Source organism: Gigantopelta aegis, chromosome 3 (assembly GCF_016097555.1).
Source record: "Gigantopelta aegis isolate Gae_Host chromosome 3, Gae_host_genome, whole genome shotgun sequence".
Taxonomy (NCBI): Eukaryota; Metazoa; Mollusca; class Gastropoda; order Neomphalida; family Peltospiridae; genus Gigantopelta; species Gigantopelta aegis.
The window spans coordinates 71,618,681-71,645,333 of NC_054701.1; the positions used below are offsets into that span (position 1 = coordinate 71,618,681).

A 26,653-nucleotide genomic window follows, 5' to 3' on the forward strand; every position below is an offset into this window, starting at 1 on the left:
TGGAAAATGGCCGCTTCCATTGGCAAACAAAAGTTAAATTATTCCATTGAACAGTGGTCGAGTTATTCGTATAACTATATCCCAGAGTGAGTGAAATTCTAGGATTATAAATCTCAAACAATGCATTACAACATTATTTTTGAATTTAATTCTAGGGCAATATTGAGAGCCGTTTTTAACTACGAGTAAGAAGTGGGCAATTTGATCATTTTATTTTTAGATCGTGTTCACGAATGGATATTCACAATCAATTTTAAAATGTGACTTCCATTTTGGATGTACAAGCCATATATAATCCACTAGTGTTTAAGTTAATTACTGACGTTCGTTACTAGAATTTTATTAGGCTACAACTTCCCTAGATTGCATAATCTGACATCTTGGTGCGAGTTTCAGATTGACGACAGTCACATTTCGCACCCATGTTTTGGCTTCGTAGACAATAAATAAAACATATCCAACTGTAATTTTTCTATATGCTATATTTGACAAAAGGTACCTTTTATTTCTTTTATCTTTTAAAGGGACATACCCTAGTTTCAACCCGTGAAAATTAACACTAAGTTTAATTAATCAACAAACCTGTGACAGTGTTACAGTAACACATTTGGATAAAGTTACAACTGAGTGAAACATGAGTCTGTGACTTTGAAATAGTGAAATACCCTCTTAAAAGAGACTAAAACACAACTCCATAACTGTTATTTCTCAGACGCACGTGCGTTTTTAAAAATATGAGAAATGCATTTTGTGATATTAAAAACACCAGGATGACCAAAAACATTTCGAATGTACAGAAATTGATAATCTAAACCATAAAATCTAAGTAAAGTATGATTTCAGTTATAAATAACTGCTATAATAGTCAAAAATACACATTAGTGTTTAAAAACTAGGGTATGTCCCTTTAAAACTTAAACTTAATATTTTGTCCAGAATTATTATGAAAAATAAAAACATCCTATACTAATACAGCGTTGTCTGCTTGTTACAAAATTTTAACAGGCGTCACGGTTAGTATACCAGTTTTTATTTTAATGTGGTGAAACATTGTAATAGTATAGCTAATTTTGAATTTGAATGACGTCAGTAATTCAATCACGTCACTTTGCATTTCCTCACAATTATACAATAACCATAATATGGATACATTTAATGTTACCATTTTAAGAATGCTGGAAAAATTCCAATGCAAAAGTGCTATTGAATTTGTTTTTGTTTGAACATTACTAATGCACCTGAATGTTGTTTTAAAAAGAAAGTCTTGTCATTAAAAAATAGTACCTTTTACGAAATATGGATTTTAAGTAAAATTACGGTGAGATATAGGAAAGCATCATACGATTCATAGGTCTCCTAAAATAAAGAGATTGCTAAAAATAGATTAATTCTTAAGACACCATATGCCATGTGGATAATGTTGCAAAAATAAGGAGGAAGCATTTAGTATGAATATTAAAACAAAAAGAATGGAACTTTTGGCATTGCACATAAAATGACGGGCCCTACTTTTAAAACACCATATAACATAGTTTTCACTATTAAAGCTGCTTTTGATCATTTAAATTAGAAGTACTTAAACATTTTATTATTTAGAATATTATTAATTTTTGTACACCTGAAGTGGTTCTGGTTATCCATGTTTTTGTAAACACAAACATTAACATGGTCGACAATGGGATTTTATTTGGTATAGTACTACAGTTACTGAAGAAGAATAATGCTGTATTCCCATGGTTAGGTCGAAGTTCACAAGCAGAAAATGCAATGTGATTAAAATTATCTCTACTGGTCTCACCAGTAGATCTAACAGCATTGCGTGGACTCCCATGTCCAAGTGACATTTCATCTATAAATAACAATTTAAATATCGACCAATTACACTTCGCCTTTTATAATGTTATTCAGGAGCATACAAATTCTAAAAATATCGGTCCAGACTATTTATGCAATAGGCGAACTTGTTGGTCTATTTCAATATTGAAAAAGCAGGGTGGAAAGTGCAATAATAAACACTGGATTGTATACTAGCATAAACAGATTTTATGGCTATACCATCACGGTTTGTTTTTCGTCTTGAAACAAATTTTATACTGAAATTAGTTTCCGGCATACTTCGTAATTCACCCAAATCATTTTGTATACCTTTGGCACAATCCCGAATGTTTTCAAAATCTTTTCAAATCACTGTCATGATTTTGCAAGTAATGTTTTGATTGGTCGAATGAAAGGTCAACTGGACATGAGCTCCAACGGGCTGCTGTTAGATCCACATGTAATAGTGGAGCTAATTTTAGTTAGATTGCAAAAAATGTAGCCAAATTATCAATTAAAACTTAAAAAATGGCAAAAACTTATTTCCTAACAAAATATTAATTATTTCATGAAATTATTTTGCCAAATCAAAATAAAATTTGCAAACTGTTTTTTTAAAAATTAACAGTTGGTGAATTTGGTGATTGACACAGAGCTAGCCCTGATTCCAATGAATTTGTTGTTGTTTCTACGATCTTCCGACTTGAAAATAGCCTGCAATATGCTTTACAGTTTGTATGAAAAATAAAGTATACTTGCCTTTTGTGTGCAATCAGAAATGTTTAATGATTGCAAAATTGGTATATAAACTACCCGAGGCCAGTGGTTTTTAGACTTGGGCCACCAAAAAATTACTTTCTGTGAGCCTGATGAAAAAACAACACTATGATCGTACGAAAACAAAACAAACAGCTACAAGTCACTTCTTTTAATTTGCTTTCACATTCAACATTTCACTAACAAATACAGCTGTGTCCAGGTCTATGGTCTAGACCTACTCTGCATAATTTTGTGTGCATGTATCTACCTCCATCAATACCTTTTCCCTGTCATTGTGCTCAGAAGGCTGGATATGCCATATTTGAAGACCAAACATTTTATTAAAAATTTTCACGGCAAGTATGCCTACCAAATTTCTGATAGGTTTGGGTCCTCAAAAACCCATCCTGAAGGCCACCACACTAACAGTGCTCCCCCGCTCCCAAAATCACTCAATATTTTCGAATATGCTACTCGGGAACCCAACTTTGTAAATGTTTGTAACAACATTAAGTACAGCAATAGTATTGGTTACCTTAAGAAGTATGGGCAAGGGAAAAAAAATATGGGGCATGTGGGTACCTGATTGGCATTTGCCCTGTGGCAAGTATATTTTTATTAGAATGTTGAACCCCTGACAATGCATTGTGATATTCAGGTTTTGATATTTAGTTAGGTCGTATTGGTACATGTACATAGAACTGTTCAGTCATGGGACGTTCTAGCCCGAGTACTCTGACTGTAAGAGAGCTAGACGGACATTTGGACATAAACACGCTCTCATTACAGTCGGAGACCAACCTATGTCTTTTTTTGGCAATTCCTGACTACCAAACGGTAGGCAACGAGTCCCGCTCTAATACCACAACAATCCTATGTTAGACGTCAAATACCTTTACATCAATCATTTTCGAGTTAAGTGATACAAAAAAATCCACATATTAATCACTAATACACATACTACAGAAAGAAACCCGACAGCACCCACATTCAGCTACGCTTCGTGACACTTCGTCACAACAATTACAAAGCTCGGCAATCTATTTCGAGACTGGGCGATTCTGCCTTGTGCAGCAGTTACAGGGGTCATCTCATAAGAGGAGGCAGTACGTAGCACATACTTTTGCCGTATCCTGTCGATAACACCCCAAATGTATCCTTCAGATTCAAAATGGAATCAATAATGTGTAATTGTTTTGGTTTAATGACGTAATGAAATCCAAATTCATCCAAACGGCATTAGCCAACTCTTCCATGTTGTAACTTCGCTTGATATGAGACGGCCCCTGTAACTGCTGCACAAGGCGGAATCGCCCAGTGTGCGATCACGTGGTCTACGTCTCGAAATAGATCGCCGAGCTTTGCAATTGTTGTGACGGAGTGTCACGAAGCGTAGCTGAATGTGGGTGCTGTCGGGTTTCTTTCTGTAGTATGTGTATTAGTGATTAATATGTGGATTTTTTTGTATCACTTAACTCGAAAATGATTGATGTAAAGGTATTTGACGTCAAACATAGGATTGTTGTGGTATTAGAGCGGGACTCGTTGCCTACCGTTTGGTAGTCAGTAATTGCCAAAAAAAGACATAGGTTGGTCTCTGACTGTAATGAGAGCGTGTTTATGTCCAAATGTCCATCTAGCTCTCTTACAGTCAGAGTACTCGGGCTAGGGACGTTCCTATCTTTCTTCACAAGAGTATCATACTGTATTTAACTAAATATATAATTTATTATTTGCTTTTATTTTCAGGAATGTTTGCTATGATAAGCCAGGTGACCAATCATCCAGATGGTCGTCAGATTCTAATAACCCTCCACAGGTTAGAATATTTAATATTTAAAAAAAAAATAGATAAAGAGTATTTTGTTTAACAGCTCCACTAGAGCACATTGATTTATTAATCATCGGCTGTTGGATGTCAAACATTTGGTAATTTTGGCATAGTCTTAGAGAGGAAACCCTATACAGTTTTTCATTTGTAGCAAGGGATCTTTTATGTGCACCATCCCACAGACAGGACAGCACATACCACAGCCTTTGATATACCAGTTGTGGTGCATTGGCTGGAATGAGAAATAGCAGAATGGGCCCACCGACTGGGATAAATCTCAAACCAACTGCCCATCAAACGAATGCTTTACCACTGGACTACATAAAGCATATTTGATGTTTTATGTTTAAAATTGTGGTGTGTGGGAGAAAATTTAGCTCAGTCGGTTGAGCACTTGCCTGCAGTACTTGGGTCAAAGGATGGAATCCTCTCCGTGGACACATTCTTACATTGTCTAATTGGATTTTTTCATGACCCAACCAGTAGTGCACATCTAGTATATATCATAAGCCATAGTATGTACTGTCCTATCTATGGGAAAGTGTGTTATATAAAAAATATCCTTCTCTACTGACAGAAAAATGTAGCAGGTTTACACTGAAGACTACATATTACTATTACCAAATGTTTGACATCTAATAGCTAATGATTCCTAAATCAACGTGTTTTAGTGTTGTTGTTATACAAAACAAACTTTAGCTTTTGTTTTAAATGCTCAAAATGAAGGATCACTAAGATGTGACAGGTGAAATTATTTTACGATGCAGAAAAGCCGTCACAGAAATCTTGTGAATAAAACTTGTTGAGAGTTGGTCCTAATTGAACCCTTAAATATTATATATCATTAAGAAGTATTATAACAACTACATACATGTGCATATATTTCAAAATTATTTTGTTACAGCTCAAAACAAAAATTCATGTTTGAAATATAATAGTATTTTTGACTACACTGGATAAATATTTGATTAAGATACTGGGGTGTAGCCAGAGAGGAATTTTTTTTTAAAATCTGGGGAAATTCCAGATGAGGCAAGCACCTCGTCTGCCTCATGCTGGCAACACCATTGAGATATATGTGTTATGTAATTACACAAGTTAAAATATACCATCTCTCTCTCTCTCTCTCTCTCTCTCTCTCTCTCTCTCTCTCTCTCTCTCTCTCTCTCTCTCTCTCTCTCTCTCTCTCTCTCTCTCTCTTTCTCTCTCTAACTCTGTTATACATTAATAGAAGTGTACAGTCAATCTTTTTGTTTCCAGTATTTGCTACTCAAACTCGATAGACCTGCTATAGTGGATACGATTTTGTTTGGGAAGTATGAGAAGACTCATGTGTGTAACCTGAAAAAGTTTAAGGTGTATGGTGGCCTCACTGAGGATCATCTCATTGAACTTCTTGACAAGTAAGGCTCTTCAGTGGGACTTGACAGAAGTTGTCAGCGAAACCTTAAATTGAACAAAAATTAGATTATTTGTAAAGCCATTTATGTAAGGAAGAATTTCAGCTTAAGTTCATAAATAGTGATGTATACACTTTTTTGTTTTTATTTTCACATTTAAGCATTTTTATGCAAACAAATTTCACTTACATGGACTTCAGTAAATTATTACTATAAAAACTACTTTAATACATCTAGTGTTTTTGTTTATAAATTACTGACATTATACATATTGTTCCTGTCCTGGATGAAGGAGCCGACATGGGTCGACACCTGCGCCCATGACAGCCATGCATTACAACAGCTGAATATGCATGTTTAGCCCTATGATCTGACCTGATTTGACATATTGCTTTAAATTTTGAAAATACTTTATTTTGGGACTATATGTTATAGTTTATTTAACTAACAAACTGGATTTGTTTTCCTTGTTTCAGTGGTCTGAAGAACGATCATATTCCTGAAACATTTTCTCTAAGAAATGAGATTGATAGCAACCCGTTTCCTTGCAGATACATCAAAATAGGTGTGTACCTCTTTATCTCTTTATTTTCAATATATATCATAACACTTTCCTTTCTTTTGTAGATCATAGACATGGCATGTGAAACAAAACCCCAAACAAACCTCAAAACACTTGAATGGACAGTGGTATTCAGATTTGATACCCTTATTTACTTTAGCATACATTTAGCCTAGTGGTAAAATGCTCACCTGATGAGTGAACAGTCTAGGATCGATCCCCATTGGTGGCCCATTGGGCTATTTCTCATTCCAGCCAATGCACCACGACTGGTATATATATATCAATAGCCGTGATATGTACTATCCAGCCTGTGGGATGGTGTAACATAAAAGATCCCTTGCTAATAATAGAAAAAAGGTTGCGGGCTTCCTATCTACGACTATATGGCAGAATTACCAAATGTTTGACATCAAATAGCCAATGATAAATACATCAATGTGCTCTAGTGGTGTCATTAAACAAAACAGACAGCTCTGGTTGGGATGGGAAAAACCAAATGGGTTGGCCAAGGAAGTTCGATCCATACACCTCAAACGAGTGCTATACCAACTGAGCTAAATCTCGCCCCTCTAGCTGTATCCTAGGTTTTAACTTGTAATGTCGGGTGCTTAAAGTGTTTTAAAATGTCTTGTTTATTTCAGTGCCAATTCAAGCGTGGGGTCCGAGCTTCAACTTCAGTATTTGGTATGTTGAGTTGAACGGACGCGACAACTGGGAAGCTGTTAAGCCATGTATGAACTGGTACAACACAGTATGTATAAAATTTTATTACAACTTATCTTTTAAATGTGTTTTGTCAACTGGGGGTTGTGGATGTTCAGAAATTCATTTCAAGTTAATTTCATTTCGTTGAAGTTTAATATTTTAGTGGTTTTGAGGTGAAATATTTTGAGGTCAACATGTTTGTACTTAATTTGGGCATGATTATTTGAGCATATGTATTTCGGTAACAACCGTTTTTAGACTTTACATTTGTGCAATCTGCAGTGTAATGGAATTTGCTTCAGTGTTTTTCATTGTGGGCAGTTTCATAAATCACATGAAAAGGCAGGTTGCATTAAGAACAATATCTATTCATTGTCCAGATAATAATAATTAATTTAAAGAGCTATACATTGAAAACAAATTTGTGATAGACCTGCCAGCCATGAAATAATAATTACTCTATCCCATGCCTCTTTGGGACAGTCCTAAACAAAAATAAAGTTCAACATAATATTTAAATATTGAACTGGAAACTGATATGTTTTAATATTGCTTCCTTCTTTTTTTGTTAAAGTATCGAGAAAGAGAGGCCATAAGATTGTGTTTAAAACATTTTCGACAACGAAGTTACATTGAAGCGTATGAAGCCCTTCAGAAGAAAACCAAAATTGCCTTAGAGCACCCTGTTCTAACAGAGCTGCATACATTATTGGTTAGTTTATTTTCTTATACACCTCTTGCAGAAAATATCATGCAAGATTTCTGGTATCACACAGTGATACAACAGAGGTGATATCTATTTAAAAAATTTAAAGACATCTGATTGGCTGTTGCATGGTGATGATCTGGATGCCAAAGCCATATAATCCAATGAAATAAGCATGGCCAAAATTGATTGCTCTGTGATGCACAAGTTGACTGCAAGCATAGTCAATTAGTTTTAATTGGAGGCATTTAAATTTTAGTTCAGCCTTGTTTTTGAGGATATGTAACAGAATACTTTTGAACGTTCAGGGAACATTTTGTTTTGAAACTATTGATTAATGATATTTCTAATCAATTGAAAATTTATTAGCAGTTACTGTTTAATGTTTTAAAATTGTATTGCAATTTCTGAAACTTGCGTTGCGAATTGTGACACGATACTGAAAAAAATGTTCCTTGTCGTTAGATACATTTTGAAACAACTCATAGTAAATTAAATGTTATCTAATCGAGTGGAGTGGAATTTTACAAATATGTATAAGCCTGTTGCCAATCCACTTCATGTTGTCAAAAAATATTAATTGAAATGTTCTATATTTTTAAATTTTACTTTCAGGTCACAAAAGGTGATTTTGATGAATGTGAAAAGTTGATCACAAAAGCTTGTGAAGGTGAGACACTAATTTTGTTCTCCACCAGATAGCAACCATCTTAGTGGTAGTTAGTAGCTTTGTCTGTAACTGTTGGCTAGTATGTAATATGTACAGTGACAATGACAAAAATTAATTTAGTTTTAAAGTCACTCCAGTGGCCTAATTCACAAAACTCTCTTAGGATCTGCTAGACAACAAAGCATCCTCTTTGCAAGTCTTTTAGCATTGCACTGCGAGATCGCAAAGTTGCGAGAGTGTAGTGAATTAGGCCCCTGGTTCCAAGGTATATGTACCTTTTCTTCAAGACTCAAAATTGGTGGGGTTGGAGGGGTGTGGCAGCAATGCCACACAGAATGCAGTTTGCTTTCTGATACTTCACAAGCAGCTTTTCTTTCTATCTTATTTTTGACAGTATTTCAGATCTATGTTAGAAATTAGTCTCAAAATTAGACTTGTAGTTTAACTCTTCTTTTTTTTTTTTTAGCAAGATTTGAGACAAATGCAGGTAACAAAATCAGATTTCTGTTATCACTTCAGAATTTTTTTGTTTTGTTTAATGACTCCACTAGAGCACATTGATTTATTAATCATCGGCTATTGGATGTCAGTCACTTCAGAGAGTCATTAAGATGCAAAGCAAAAGCTGCTTGTGAAGTTGATTATCAGAAAGTGTAATTGTGTGCATTTTGAGCAATATTTTCTGTCTACACACTGTCAGTTTCAAGCCTTGTTAATAATTATGCTTAGGGAAACAGGAAACTTGATTATAAATTTCTTAATAATGTTTTTATGTTTCAAAAAAAATCTTGTCCATTGACAGTATTTCTTTCTATTTACAGAAGGTTTATTTAATATGTACATTAGTCAACAAGATTACAAGCCAAAGTGGACAGCGATACAGCCGATAAGTAAAGGTAATGTTTCTCACTGAAAACTCTTGTGTTCAATATACTACTACTATGTGTTGTCCAAAAGGCAATCTATTAGTAGAATATTTAACATGAGCATGTGACTTGTACAAAATTAATAGAACAAGTTTGTGAACAATGAATTTTGTGTGAGTTATTTGTGTTTATAAAAACAATTATTTTAGAGGCTATTTATTCAACAGAGATGTTATAGAACAGTTACATTGAAATATGTACATTACCATTTATTTTGAATTTTATTAGTATGCTACTGAAAATGTTCTGTCCTCTTTTTGTTAACTTGGTGCGAACAGTGAGAATAATAATGTAAGATGTTTTAACTTGCCTTTGTGTCATACATACATGTATGTCAAGTTTCAAGCTTTAAGATGTGAATGTTGGGTACACTTGTATAAGCATTGTGTCTGGTAATCCATTTTAGTAAAAACATTTTATCAAAAATGTGATTAGCAAACGTTTTTAATCATTAGAAAATTGATTAGCAACTATTTAACATATTGTAACTTTGTAGTCATCTCTGAAACTTGCAGAGTGAATCACAATGCAAAACTGAACAAAATATTCCCAGCATGTACAGATGGTCATAAAATATTGGCCTGGTATTCTATAGGTTATGACACAATTGTCTAATTTACATTTCCATTATTAGTCCCCTACCAGTCCAGCTGGAGGGGACTATATGTTTCATCTGTCCTTCTGTCCATCTGTACCACATAGTTTTCAGAATGGTTTTTTTCACAATGCCTTGAGATCTTGAGCTGAAATTTTATGTATAGCTTTATCATGTACTGTTACAGATCAAGTTTAAAGCTGCAGTGTCTGGAATATTTTTATTATTTAAGCATTTAGAATAGATGATTCAGTTCTGTTTGGTACATAAAAGGCCCACCACATCGCTATAGTTTCGCAATGCTCGCTTATCTACATTATCTAGGTCAACTGCAAACCCAAAGGCCAGCTTGTTTTTCTTCAGTTAGCGGGACGCCAGTAGAACTGGGAATTTACGCGATTTGCGCAGGCGCTGAGCTTCTCACATGATTTTGAACAAATTTAACTGTCTTGATTGAGGGTTCCTCCAAAATATATTTATATCCATAGAGGTATGGTACAATACCTTTCCAGGGGTCGGTTGGGGATTTGCCTTGACATTTTGACAGTGACCAGCGGTTGGCATACGTGTTACGGGGGGTGTTATTACTGTTAATAATTATGTAACGCTCAAGGGGTAGAGGAAGAGGGTGGTATGTTTGATATACGTAACATTTATGAAGACTATATGTTATTTCTATTCATTACTTAGACCTAAAAATGTGTTTTTTTTTTTTTTTAATGCGTGGTCGGTCTAGGATCGATCCCCATCGGCGGGATTGTTCCAGCCAGTGCGCAATGACTGGTATATAAAAGGCCATGGTATGTGATATCCTGTCTGTGGGATGGTACATATAAATGATCCCTTGTTAAAAAAAAAAAAAAAGGGTTTCGACCCCTAATACCCTCCCCACTGCACATGCGCCCGTTTCCTCTCTTAGATTATACGTCAAAATTACCAAACGTTTGACATCCAAAAGCAGATGATTATTAAATCAATATGCTCTAACACTGATGTCGTTGAACAAAACAAACTAACTTTACCCTTTCCAAACGAAATAATATTTATTTGAATTTGTCGATTTTACCACACGTAAAATTAAAAGGTGAAAACGGTCATTTTCTACTTTAGTATATTTTATTAAAAATATATACATGATCAATGTGTTATACTTAATTCTTAAATAGAAAGGTACGATTGTTGATAGTATGTTGTCAAGATCAAAACCGGTTTTAACGAAAGAATAGTACGTATCTTCAACCAAACGTTCTTTGTACAGCGCAAGAATTCTCATTTCAATTTTTTGAGACGAACCCTACAATTTTAAATCCGCAAACGCACCTGTTAACTGAAATTGACAACAGGCTGTCGTTTGTGGTTTGCCGAGCAATGGCCGCACAGGCGACGAATCGAGCGTATACTTTTGATGTTCTCCGTTCATAGCAAACACACACAAATTTTTAAAAAGTGCATTTGAACTTGTATTTCATATTTGTGCATGATATTATTATATGGTAACCAGACACTGTAACTTTAACTTTCATGGCAATTTACCCAATTTTCACAGAGTTATGATCCTTGAATTAAGAAGGTATGAACATTTGTTGGGCTCGGTAGGGTACATGTATTGCTTTAGCAATTCTCCCAGAATGCTTGTTATTACTATAAAGTCCCTTCACAGACATGCTGATGCTTTGTTATAAATATCACTGTGCTCATTGTAGTGATACTTGCATGAGTATCTTTCATTTGAATAACACAAGTGATAAAAAATTAAGCAGTGAATAATAATATTTGTGAACTAAGTACCATTCTTGGCTTTCTTGACAGATGCTCACCCCCAAGTAACCTGAATGACAGTTCTCAACTTGTTTCAATGCCTGGTCTAGCTATGTTGATAATTAATGTTACTTTTTCACTTGCTGTGACTCTTAGTTGTAATTTCGTGTGGCCGTACATTTCAGGATCGGAAGCTGGCTCAGAGTGCAGACCAGGGATGAGAGGCGGTCACCAGATGTGTCTCGATATACATACAGGTATTTGTCATCCAAAGACACTGAAAAATCGAGTCTGTGATTGTTTTGAGCCTTTTTTTGTTTTCTCACATCTTTATCAAGACAATTACACATGGGAATCCTTTTGTCTATTACTATAAGTCTCTTTTTTTCAAAATAAGAGGATGAAATAAAAATACAAAAGATCTGAAACTACGGACATCTGTGGAGGGATACATCTAAAGGTAGAAAATGTTCATTGATTTTACTCAACATTTTTAGTGCCTCTATTTAAAAAAAATTGTTTTTGAAAACTTATTTTTTGATACTATTCTGTCCCATACTAAAACTAACTGTCAAACACCTGAACATAAAAAAGTTAAAACATACAGTGATTTTTGTTTATTATTATTTTGCAGAAACTATTTATTTGTATGGTGGTTGGGATGGTAATCATGACCTAGCAGATCTTTGGGCATACCATGTTCCTTCCAAACAGTGGGTGTGTATTTTAAAGTCTGCAGAGGATGAGGTAAGTATCCATTTCACCTTTATGTAGATCTGTGTTTGTAGTGTGTGCAATCAGCATTTTGTGTCAAAAATTAGAAATATTATTAGATTATATTGATAATCACAGCAAAATCCTTGACACTATTTCTTTACTAGCTCATGGAAAACGTTATTAAAAAGTTCTGTAATTTGCTTGACAACAAAGTTTATCTTGAATTAATCAGTGTGCTCTAGTGGTGTTGTTAATCAAAACAAACTGTTGTATTAATATAGATTTTTTTCACTTCTAGGGAGGTCCAAGTGCCAGATCGTGCCATAAAATGTGTTTAGATTATGATAGAAAACAAATCTTTACACTGGGAAGATATCTGGACTCATCGATGAGAACTCCAGAGAACTTGAAGGTAATTCACATAGCCATGTATTTTTTGAAGATGTTTTGAAACAATATCTGTATCGTATGATAACTTACCTTGATGGTGGTATCGTGGTTAAGCCATTGAACATAAGGCTGGTGGGTACCGGCTCCCACCCAGAGCAAATTTTAATGCCTCAATGGGTAGGTATAAGGCCACTACACCCTCTTCTCTCTCACTAACCAACTAACAACTAACCTACTGTCCTGGACAGATAGCTGTGGTGTGTGCCCAGGACTGCGTGCTTGAACCTTAATTGGATATAAGCATAAAAATAAGTTGAACTGAACTTGGTTTGATGCCACTTGGACAGCATTATTATGCCTGTGGGGTTTCAAATTTTGGTCTCACCTTGATGAAGTTAAAAGGTGAGATAAAATTATTATACACTATTACTTTACCGACAGGGGGCGGCTTTAGCTTCAACTTTTATGTTTAGTTCAATGTTAAGTTTTCGCATTTGGCTCCATTTCTCACAAACTATTCAACAATTACATAAAGCTTGGGGGAACAAGATAATCATTGTATGTATTATAAAATATTTTATAGACGAGTAGTGTGGTTTCTGTGAAGAGTTACATAACATTTCCAAAGCAATGTCACATTTATATCCTAATGAAAATGCGACAAGCCACAATCAGATTTATCGGTCTTTTTTGTATCTGCTGTCCAGCAAAGTTGGTTGTATTAAAATCAGTTTGTACAAACATTTCTTTTAGCCTCCACATCCTCACATTTACACTCAGTTGCAATGCAATAGAATTGGACAAACGTGTGTAGAAGCAGGTGCAGATGCAAAACCCCTGGTTAAATCTGACCACGGCTTAAAGGTGTTGTTTGTTAAGGCATCATGTAGTGTTTCCCTAGCTTGTTTTAACACCATCTTGCCTTAATCAGCACCATGTTGCACTGAGATTAAACCAGCCTTTTTCAATAATTAATTCTCAGATTGCGTTTATAAAACACTCAGAAAGGTATTATTAATTTATTAAAATATGCCTGTTATATTTTGCCATTCATTTATTGTTATTTCAATGCATTTAGTTTTTGTTTTTAAAGCAAAGAAGTGCCCTAAAAATGGTGAAAATGCCCCCAAAGTGTTTAGTCTACAATGCCTTGTAAAATGTCTAGGGAAAACACTACATCATGACTAGTCTTGTATGAGGATATGCACATTTTGTGGACATTATTTCGAGGGTTCATCTATGTAAAAGGGAAATGTTTTTGTGATATTTCAGTGTGATTTTTACATGTACGACATTGGGTCTGGCAAGTGGACGTTGATCACAGATGATGCTGGTGCTATGGGTGGACCGAGACTTATCTTTGATCATCAGATGGTCATGGACATCGAGCAACAAACGATATACGTCTTTGGTGGTCGGGTACTTACAAGGTACTGTGAATAAGTTTATTTATGTTTAGGGTTTTAGGGTTTTTTTTATACACCTTGGGGATAGCTCTTGGTGATTATTATTATTAAATTTACAAAATTTCAGAAATCCAGTTTATATGTTTTTTTAAAAATCCAGTATTACCTTGAAATTATTTTGCCAAAATTAAAATAAAATTTACCAATTGTTTTTAAAAATTTGCAATTGATGAATTTGTTGAGTATCAGAGATAGCCCTGACCCCCATTGAACCACTGGAAACAATGCCCTGTGAGATGTTTGGTATCAAGTACTTAAACTCACTTAAAGTGCACAAGTATCAGAGATAGCCCTGACACCCATTGAACAACTGGAAACAATGCCCTGTGAGATGTTTGGTATCAAGTACTTAAACTCACTTAAAGTGCACAAGTATCAGAGATAGCCCTGACACCCATTGAACCACTGGAAACAATGCCCTGTGAGATGTTTGGTATCAAGTACTTAAACTCACTTAAAGTGCACAAGTATCAGGGCTAGCCCTGACACCCATTGAACCACTGGAAACAATGCCCTGTGAGATGTTTGGCATCAAGTACTTAAACTCACTTAAAGTGCACAAGTATCAGGGCTAGCCCTGACACCCATTGAACCACTGGAAACAATGCCCTGTGAGATGTTTGGTATCAAGTACTTAAACTCACTTAAAGTGCACAAGTATCAGGGCTAGCCCTGACACCCATTGAACCACTGGAAACAATGCCCTGTGAGATTTTTGGTATCAAGTACTTAAACTCACTTAAAGTGCACAAGTATCAGGGCTAGCCCTGACACCCATTGAACCACTGGAAACAATGCCCTGTGAGATTTTTGGTATCAAGTACTTAAACTCACTTAAAGTGCACAAGTATCAGGGCTAGCCCTGACCCCCATTGAACCACTGGAAACAATGCCCTGTGAGATTTTGGTATCAAGTACTTAAACTCACTTAAAGTGCACAAGTATCAGGGCTAGCCCTGACCCCCATTGAACCACTGGAAACAATGCCCTGTGAGATTTTTGGTATCAAGTACTTAAACTCACTTAAAGTGCACAAGTATCAGGGCTAGCCCTGACCCCCATTGAACCACTGGAAACAATGCCCTGTGAGATTTTTGGTATCAAGTACTTAAACTCACTTAAAGTGCACAAGTATCAGGGCTAGCCCTGACCCCCATTGAACCACTGGAAACAATGCCCTGTGAGATTTTTGGTATCAAGTACTTAAACTCACTTAAAGTGCACAAGTATCAGGGCTAGCCCTGACCCCCATTGAACCACTGGAAACAATGCCCTGTGAGATTTTTGGTATCAAGTACTTAAACTCACTTAAAGTGCACAAGTATCAGAGATAGCCCTGACACCCATTGAACCACTGGAAACAATGCCCTGTGAGATGTTTGGTATCAAGTACTTAAACTCACTTAAAGTGCACAAGTATCAGAGATAGCCCTGACACCCATTGAACCACTGGAAACAATGCCCTGTGAGATGTTTGGTATCAAGTACTTAAACTCACTTAAAGTGCACAAGTATCAGGGCTAGCCCTGACCCCCATTGAACCACTGGAAACAATGCCCTGTGAGATTTTTGGTATCAAGTACTTAAACTCACTTAAAGTGCACAAGTATCAGGGCTAGCCCTGACCCCCATTGAACCACTGGAAACAATGCCCTGTGAGATTTTTGGTATCAAGTACTTAAACTCACTTAAAGTGCACAAGTATCAGGGCTAGCCCTGACCCCCATTGAACCACTGGAAACAATGCCCTGTGAGATTTTTGGTATCAAGTACTTAAACTCACTTAAAGTGCACAAGTATCAGAGATAGCCCTGACACCCATTGAACCACTGGAAACAATGCCCTGTGAGATGTTTGGTATCAAGTACTTAAACTCACTTAAAGTGCACAAGTATCAGAGATAGCCCTGACACCCATTGAACCACTGGAAACAATGCCCTGTGAGATGTTTGGTATCAAGTACTTAAACTCACTTAAAGTGCACAAGTATCAGGGCTAGCTCTGACACCCATTGAACCACTGGAAACAATGCCCTGTGAGATGTTTGGTATCAAGTACTTAAACTCACTTAAAGTGCACAAGTATCAGGGCTAGCCCTGACACCCATTGAACCACTGGAAACAATGCCCTGTGAGATGTTTGGTATCAAGTACTTAAACTCACTTAAAGTGCACAAGTATCAGGGCTAGCCCTGACACCCATTGAACCACTGGAAACAATGCCCTGTGAGATGTTTGGTATCAAGTACTTAAACTCACTTAAAGTGCACAAGTATCAGGGCTAGCCCTGACACCCATTGAACCACTGGAAACAATGCCCTGTGAGATGTTTGGTATCAAGTACTTAAACTCACTTAAAGTGCACAAGTATCAGGGCTAGCCCTGACACCCATTGAACCACTGGAAACAATGCCCTGTGAGATGTTTGGTATCAAGTACTTAAACTCACTTAAAGTGCACAAGTATCAGGGCTAGCCCTGACACCCATTGAACCACTGGAAACAATGCCCTGTGAGATGTTTGGTATCAAGTACTTAAACTCACTTAAAGTGCACAAGTATCAGGGCTAGCCCTGACACCCATTGAACCACTGGAAACAATGCCCTGTGAGATGTTTGGTATCAAGTACTTAAACTCACTTAAAGTGCACAAGTATCAGGGCTAGCTCTGACACCCATTGAACCACTGGAAACAATGCCCTGTGAGATGTTTGGTATCAAGTACTTAAACTCACTTAAAGTGCACAAGTATCAGAGATAGCCCTGACACCCATTGAACCACTGGAAACAATGCCCTGTGAGATGTTTGGTATCAAGTACTTAAACTCACTTAAAGTGCACAAGTATCAGAGATAGCCCTGACACCCATTGAACCACTGGAAACAATGCCCTGTGAGATTTTGGTATCAAGTACTTAAACTCACTTAAAGTGCACAAGTATCAGAGATAGCCCTGACACCCATTGAACCACTGGAAACAATGCCCTGTGAGATGTTTGGTATCAAGTACTTAAACTCACTTAAAGTGCACAAGTATCAGAGATAGCCCTGACACCCATTGAACCACTGGAAACAATGCCCTGTGAGATGTTTGGTATCAAGTACTTAAACTCACTTAAAGTGCACAAGTATCAGGGCTAGCTCTGACACCCATTGAACCACTGGAAACAATGCCCTGTGAGATGTTTGGTATCAAGTACTTAAACTCACTTAAAGTGCACAAGTATCAGGGCTAGCCCTGACACCCATTGAACCACTGGAAACAATGCCCTGTGAGATGTTTGGTATCAAGTACTTAAACTCACTTAAAGTGCACAAGTATCAGGGCTAGCCCTGACACCCATTGAACCACTGGAAACAATGCCCTGTGAGATGTTTGGTATCAAGTACTTAAACTCACTTAAAGTGCACAAGTATCAGGGCTAGCCCTGACACCCATTGAACCACTGGAAACAATGCCCTGTGAGATTTTTGGTATCAAGTACTTAAACTCACTTAAAGTGCACAAGTATCAGGGCTAGCCCTGACACCCATTGAACCACTGGAAACAATGCCCTGTGAGATGTTTGGTATCAAGCACTTAAACTCACTTAAAGTGCACAAGTATCAGGGCTAGCCCTGACACCCATTGAACCACTGGAAACAATGCCCTGTGAGATGTTTGGTATCAAGTACTTAAACTCACTTAAAGTGCACAAGTATCAGGGCTAGCCCTGACCCCCATTGAACCACTGGAAACAATGCCCTGTGAGATGTTTGGTATCAAGTACTTAAACTCACTTAAAGTGCACAAGTATCAGGGCTAGCTCTGGGTGAGCAAAATATTTCGCCAAATTGTCTATTAAACTTAAAAAATTGCAGAAATCGACAGTTATTTTCAAAACATTTCAATTATTACCTGAAATTATTTCGCCAAATTAAAATAAAATTCGCCAATTACTTTCAAAATTCGCAATTGGCGAATTTGGCGAGTGCCAGAGGTAGCCCGGGAGTATGATTAACAAATTAATTTAAAATGTCTTTTTTTTTTATTATATACACATGTTAGGGGGGAAAAACTTTTTGGAGTGATACAGCGATCTCCCACTTGTGTGGGATATCAGTATAAAGACATCTGATTGGCTACTCCACTTCAATAACTTTAGTAATACTAAAACTGATTGCTTTGTGATGTATAACTTAACATGGCAAATACAAGCACTATAAATAGATTTTAGTTGGAAAAGACATTTAAAAAATTTCATAAACCTGGGGTTTGTTTTTAGGATAAAGTAAGAAATAGAATACTGCGTTCATGTTTGTCAGATTCCATTTTCCTTACAAATTAATTAAAAATATATCCAGCTCACTTTTGCTTGTTTAATACAATTTAAAACAATTTGATGGATAAAACAATATATCTTAATGGCTAGTCGTATAGTATTTGGTATATATGTCAGTGCTGGATTTCTTTTCATGTTCACGTTGTACCTATTATAACATTAAATATTTCAGTTTTTAATATTTATAAATGTTCAATAATATTTTTACAACAATGCAAAGCATACTTTTTTTTCACTAGCCATTACAAAAATGTTGATATTTTTATTAAATGTATTTCTTTGCTATTTAGTGCTGGTGAGAATGAGAGAGGACATGACCCTGTCTTCAGTGGACTGTTTGCATATCACGTTCCCACGAACACGTGGCAGAAACTTCTTGATGACAGCAGTGAACTCCGGTCTAGGATTGGTCATTCTATGTTGTTCCACCCTGTAAGTAATCAGCAACCCCAAAAAATAACCCCCAGTCAGTAGCATGACAGCAAGCACTGAAATAAGTCGAGAACAGTTATTCAGATTATCAGAAGGTTAGGCCTTAAAAAATGTTTTTATGTTTTAGGAAATGTGCCGAACAAATTAAGTAGAGTAGGTTCACTTTTTAAAATTTAAATTTTTAAACATTATTTTTGTTTTACTACATTCACTCCTATGGGTCCATATAAAATAGTTTGTGTACTCTTTCACTTTCATATTAATATTTAAATATTTGTTGTTATAATACATTGAAAAAAAACATTTTCCCCCTTTTTTTATAGGCAGTCATGTTCCCCAAAACATAATTATGTCAATAAAATCGAGACAGTTGGTCAAATGTCTCAGACATAAGGGTCTTGTTGGTAGATGTGTAAAGTGATAAAAACCTCAAAAATTATATTGTCTTTGTCTTGATATCAAAGGCTGTGATATGTGTTATTCTGTGTGAGATGGTGCATTATAAAAGATCCCTTGCTACTAATGGAAAAATGTATCGGGGTTTCCTCTCTAAGACTATGTCATAATTACCAAATGTATGACATCCATTAGCAGATGATTAATAAATCAATATGCTCTAGTGGTGTCGTTAAACAAAACAAACTTTTAGGTTTTTTTTGCTCTAGTGGTGTTGTTAAAGGAAACAAACTTTAACTTAAAAAAATATGTCATTATGTATGATTATAATACTAATTTAGTTACGTTAATTTTGTTTCAGGGTAAAAGAGTGTTGTACATATTTGCTGGTCAGCGAGGCCGGGAGTACCTGAATGACTTTCTCATGTACAATGTGGACACAGGGATAGTGGAGCAGGTTTCTGATGGCACAAGAAGAGAGGGCTGCCAAGGTGGTGCGTGGCTTTTGTTGTTGTCTTCCTTAGACAAAGTGACCCAGTTGCATGGCTCAAACTTAAGAATTTGTTACATACAGCGGGCGGGACATAGTTCAGTGGTACAGCACTGGCCTGATGCGTGGTCGGTCTAGGATCGATTCCTGTCAGTGGGCCCATTGGGTTATTTCTTGTTCCGTCAGTGTACCACTACTGGTATATCAAAGTTTGAGCCCTGCAATTGACATATTGTATGTTAAAACAAATTGTGGTTGAAGTTTAACCTACATTCATTGTGGCATCAATATATGAAAGTTTGACACCCAATAGCCGATGTATATTTCTTGCTGGGGTGTCATTAAACAATCATTTATTCATTCATTCATTCAATATATGAAAATTATTTGGTTTTTGATACATAATAATGGTTAAAACTATCCATGTAATTTATGTTTATTATACCAATATATTTATTATCCGTGTTGTTGATAAAGGATGCTGTGCCATATAACAAACATTTTATAATGATCTCAACACATCTCTTTAGAAATTTCAGTGAAATTAACAGCCTCTGTATGTTAGTTTCAAATGTGTCCGTGGTGATTGAACAAACTGTATTTAGTATTCAACTAGCATAAGTTTTGTTAACATATCTGTTTTACTTTTAGGTTTTACACAAAGAGCAACACTGGATCCAGACAAAAATGAAATTCACGTTCTTTCAGTAAGTGAAATTATTTTTAAAAAAATTCATACGATTAAATACTATTGCATAATACGATTTCATATACTGGATATGTGAAGAAGCAGAGTGCCTTGGTTGCATTAGTATTTTCAGGTTGTCTTCTGAATAAATAAAAAAAGAATAACAGTTTCTTTTCACCTAAGTTTTGCTGGTCAATTGTAAATGCAGTTTCTTAGTTACATGTGGAATTTTGGATAGAAGCAGTAATTGATAATGTATTTGGAAATAATGTGAGATTAAAAAAAAAAATCTATATATACATTCTTATTTTTTGGGGGTTCAGGGTTTATAGAAGCAGTAATTGATAATGTATTTGGAAATAATGTGAGATATTTTTAAAAATATATTTATATATACATTCTTATTTTTCTTGTTTCAGGGTCTTAGTAGGGATAAGGAGAAGAGAGACAATGTGAAAAATTCATTCTGGGTTTATGATATTGGCAAAAATAAATGGTAAGCAATTTAATTCATACTTTAAATTAATTACCTGTCTATATGTTATATTAGTATTGTGTAAGTGTTGTATACCAGATACATAGATATATAATATTTAATTGAGATTGAGTCCTACCATATAATGATCTTGTAAGCTTGTCAGATCACCATTTCTGTGTTGTAATAATTCTTTATTTTATATTCTGCAGTGTTTTGAATCAATCCTTATTTGACTTAATTTACTTTACTTGTATTATACATCTGTATTTTTATTTGCAAGATTTTGAACTGAAGGTGTAATGTATATCATACAATCGATCATCCTCAATGGAGTCAGGGTTTTTTTTCCTGTCCTAGTACATCAAAGGTTGTGGTTTGTGCTGTCCGATCTCTGGGAAAATGCATTTTCCATTCTTACGTTCCCAGGATAAAACCGATAGCCTACGTCATTATCTAGTTATTCTCTATTTAATCTACAGGGCTTGTATCTACAAGAATGAGAATGTGGGACAGAGGTACTGGAACAAGCAGCAACACGTAGAACCTGTGCCACGTTTTGCACATCAGCTGGTGTATGACCATATCAGAAAAGTCAGTGACTTATTATTATCTTTCTGTAGAAACATAGTATTGTAGTTTTGTAGTAACGTTTCTCAGTAACTAGAATGTTGCACACATTTTGTGCAGATTTTTGAAAGGAAAATGCATTTAGAAATTAAGACACATATGTTTCAGTTTAATGAACTATGTTAGTTATTAATATATAGTTAAATTTCTGTTACATTCATTACAATGTAATGTCATCGGTCCAGACGTAGCAATGTGAGTTTGTTCATTTTTCGATGAACGTAAAAATTAATTTGTCAGGGAACGTCATATCTGATGATGTCATTTTATATGGGCAAGTTGTCTTATTGAGCGTTATTATTTATGGATAAAAAATAATTCAAAATAAAGTATTATATTTTAGTGTTATTATTAGCCTGTATGATTCAAATTGAATTATAAGTAGTGTCTGTTATTTCTTTTACGCTCATCTGGGTATGAACAAAAAGAATCATCCACAAACTTAGTGAGAACGGCTTCACCGATTCACACAGTTTGCGAATGATTTTTTTTGTTCATACCCTAATGAACGTAAAAGAAATAACGAGACAATCCAAAATTAAAAAACCCACTAAAATTGTTTTGTTTCAAATTGCAGATACACTATTTGTTTGGCGGTAATCCAGGAAAAGATAACTTGCCAAAAATGAGACTTGATGACTTTTGGTCATTAGAGGTATTGGTTTATTTTTATTTATTTTTGTCATTGAAGAAACAGAAGAGCTCTTTTCTTTTTAAAATTTTATCTAGTTATTTCAAAATTAACAGACAAAATGTAGATTGCTGCCTTGCATGTAACGATTTGTATTTATAATGTAGCTGAAAGTATTTGTTGTGTTTGTACTTTACTTTTAAGAAGTATATGTGTTTTAGTCCCTTACTGTCCGTGCATCTGTCTATTTTGTCCCAAGTGTAGTTTTCCTAACAAAATAATTTCACAGTGATCCAAGATATTAAACTGAAATTCACTTGTATGGTGATTTACCCATTTTTTGATGGAGTAAATTTGGTGTCCTGTAAGTGACAATTATTGCTTTAGCAGTACTCTCTGAATGCTTGTTACACATTCATTTGTTAATTTATTCATTCATTTGGATTTTTTTCACAGTTGTGCCGGCCGTCTCCTGAACACCTTTTAAGACGGTGCCGATATCTGATCCGAAAATACAAGTTCCGCGAGGTTGCCGCTAGGGACTCGAAGGCAGCCATGGTTTATCTGCAGACACATCTTGCCCAGATGGTAGACCACAGTGATTCTGATGAGACAAAAGAGGTACTGTGCAAGAGCTGGTGATTTTTCATCATTAGTTGATTGCAAACATATTTTATTGTACAAAGAACAAAAGAATTGGGCACAAGTTTGACAACTTACGAGGCCCTCTTCTATATTCATACAATATACTTGGCGACCTATATTACATAGCTGTAAATATAAACTACATGTATACATTCAAAGGATAACCCAGTGTAAGGAAATGTATTATATACAAAAGAATGTGAAGGAAAGAGCAAAAAATATGATACAAAAGATTACACAAATAGTACATCACGTGCAGTTAAATTCGCTATCACATTTATAAATAATCCTTATGGTAATTTAAATAATACTTTATTAATCAAAACGATGAGTTTTTTTATATATATTTGAATATAAGTAAATATTTCTTTATTATTGGCATCGCTTAATGTGCTTCTACCATATAACAGTAATTGTAAACTATTGGTTGAAAAAGCTGTAAGGAAACTTTTTTTCAGTGTGTATATAAAACACATGGTTTCTTTTCAGTTTCAGTTGCTGGCCTCAACATTATTTAAAGATGCAGATGAGGAGAATGCAGAAGGTAAGACACTGATGCGGTTCATAATTTATCATAGATAGGACAACCATTACCAGCAGACCAGTTCATAATTTATCAGAGATAGGACAACCATTACCAGCAGACCAGTTCATAATTTATCAGAGATAGGACAACCATTACCAGCAGATCAGGATTCGGATTCTGTTTAAGACATGCTCATTATGATTACCATTGCTTAAATGCTACTTTAAATGAAAGCTTTTTAGTAATGCAATAAAAAAAGATTTGTATAATTTGTCCAGACATCATATGTGGAATGGCCCTGAAGTAAATGTCTACATTTTACTAACACAACGGGCTTTAATCTGTTGTCAGTATAATATGCTTAATGTACAATAATTTAGTCAGGTTTTTTTTATATTTTAAGTTCATTTTGTAAAGGACTATCGTAAAGGGAAATATTTTCACATGCTAATATTTTGTGATTGGCACAACAGACGGGATTTTGTGGAAAATAAATTTGAGACAGCACCAGTAGAGAAAAGAACAGTGATACAAATACAAAAATCCTTGCCATATACTGGCATCAGTTATACTAGACCACACTGTAAGTACATCAGTAACTAACAGTCACTGTATACAGTAGCAGTACTATATAAAAAGGTAGACTGGTGTCAACAAAAAACAACCATGTGTGTACATAGATGGCTTACCAGTATTTTCTAAATTACAATCGATATGATCAAAATGTAAATTAAATCCCCTTGGTTAAGTAAGGATCTTAGATTAACCTGGAAGTTAAAGTATGTATGTTAACTTTGACCCATCTCATATTGTCCTAAATTTACATAAATTTCAATACTAGGCTACAGTCATTGCTCAATTCCACAAATTGATCTTTAACTCATGGGATTCATGTGACTAGGTCATTCATTAGGTACTTATAATATATATAGTAATTTTTATAAAAGCTTTAGAATATGTTTAATAACATGTAAACAAATGATACATTTTGACGCCATATAACCGTAAATAAAGATGTGTTGAGTGCGTCATTAAATAAAACCTTTCTTTCTTTCTTTCTTTTATTTTTTACTGGTGTTTATTGTAATTTCTATTTTTAACAGGTTCTGAAATGAGTGAAAACTTTCAACACCGAACAGAGCTGTTTGATTTGTTGGTGAACTACTTTCCCGACCATATGACCCAGCCGAAGGAAAATCTTCTTGATCTGATCCCACTGGACTGAAGACAATCATTGCTTACTGTTAGTGAACTGGGAACTGTTTTGATCAGTTTGCAAGTATTACAACTATCGAACAAATACTCTCAAATAAGAGGCCAAACTGTCACAACTAGATTCCGATGGATCGATGTCGTTCGTCAATCACCTAACTTAAAACTCCGTTGTGCGTGTCTGCTTCAATCAGTGACACTGACTACCACTCTCAGAGTGTATTTCAACCAAGGGACTGTCCTGTGTGGTAGGGATGGAACACTTGATGTGTGCAATTCAACAGTATTCATGAAACTAGATGGGGAAAAAAAAACTACAACTGAAACTGATGCCATCTCCCAAATAGCAAGTTCTGATTTTTTACATGCTAGTCGGAATATCAGGAATAACTAGGAATGCCACACACCTGGACTAGGAATATCTTCAGGAAAAACACACCAGGAATAACTAAGAAAATAATGCATTAGAATTGTGATGTACCAAAAATCTCTACAAATATCTTGCCATGGATTAATTAGGAATACCACACACCCTGAAATAACTAGGAATATTACACCCTAGAAGTAACTGGAATATTACACCCTAGAAGTAACTGGAATAACACACACCAGAAATAACTAGGAATATCATACACCTGGAATATCACCAAAAATATTGAGCCAGAAATAACTGAAATAGTACATCCCGTTATAAACAGGAAACAACACACACCAGGAATAACTAAGAATATACTGATAGGAAAAAAAAGAATATACTAATGGAAATTAATACGGGAACACATGACATTTTAGATGAAAATTAATTCACTGCTACAATATGTCTATATAGTTATGTCTGTATATAATGAAAAATGTAATGTGTGCGAGAATGTAATTAATTATAGTGTTTTATATCGGTAATATGTTTACCTTCCTGACACTATGATCAATATTTGCTATTACTAGTTACGTGTTTCCGTATTTCTTTTCATCAGTATATCATATCGTACACTATGAAAATCACACCAGAAATATCACACGCTAAAAATATACAACATCACATGCCAGAATGGACTAACTAGGAGTAGCACATGCCAGGAACGACCATTAGTGACAATGCAGAATCTAAGATGATGTGATGTCTTTAACACCAGTAGAGAATCTATGCTTGTGCCAAGTTATTGTATCTTTATTGTGGATTTTAATAACCAATCCCAGGAGCAGAACTGGTAGAGTCTGCAGGACAGATATTGAACTCCTTGTGTAAAATGGATGCATTCTGGATTTCCAAGAGACTAATACATGACACAAACCAGCAGTAAACCAGTATAGGTGGTTGGTTAGGCTGTCATCTTCAGCCAGTTCCTCAAATTGCCTGTATGGATGTTTAACTGAAAGTAAGGTGTAGAAGTAGTTGGAACAAACTGAATGAAAAAAAAGAAGTTTGTTTTGTTTAACGACACCACTAGAGCACATTGATTTTTATTTATCATCGGCTATTGGATGTCAAACATATGGTCATTTTGTCAGTCAGAGGAAACCCGCTACAATTTTTTCATTAGTAGCAAGGTATCTTTTATATGCACCATCCCACAGACAGGATAGCACATACCACAGCCTTTGATATACATGTCCAGTCATGGTGCACTGGCTGGAACGAGAAATAGCTCAATGGGCCCACCAAAGGGGATCAATGCCAAAGTTCCAAACGGACTGCACATCAAGCAAGCTCTTTACCACTGGGCTACGTCCAGCCCAAATACTGAATGAGGGTCCTAGGGTTTGCATTTGGTGAGTGACATGACTACTAAATTTGAGGAAACAGCTGTGTGTTTCTACAGGTAACTTACTCATTGGACTTTATTGTTGGATTTGGGGCGGGACGTAGCCCAGTGGTACAAGCTCTCGCTCGATGCACGGTTGGTAT

The 26,653-nt window shown here is 35.5% G+C and overlaps 1 protein-coding gene across 1 annotated transcript; it reads left to right on the forward strand.

Annotated features, from left to right (window-relative positions):
* Positions 1-26,275, forward strand: LOC121369022 (muskelin-like). The gene is made up of 21 exons (XM_041493828.1): positions 1-86; positions 4,324-4,393; positions 5,666-5,808; positions 6,282-6,370; positions 7,012-7,121; positions 7,650-7,787; positions 8,397-8,451; positions 9,273-9,347; positions 11,916-11,987; positions 12,365-12,477; positions 12,746-12,859; positions 14,110-14,267; positions 18,913-19,054; positions 19,812-19,944; positions 20,592-20,647; positions 21,048-21,124; positions 21,586-21,697; positions 22,311-22,388; positions 22,821-22,985; positions 23,499-23,553; positions 24,639-26,275. Exons 1-21 carry the CDS (start codon positions 7-9, stop codon positions 24,758-24,760), a joined length of 2,157 nt encoding a protein of 718 aa, XP_041349762.1. The 5' UTR covers positions 1-6; the 3' UTR covers positions 24,761-26,275.
* The last annotated feature ends 378 nt before the right edge of the window (positions 26,276-26,653 follow it).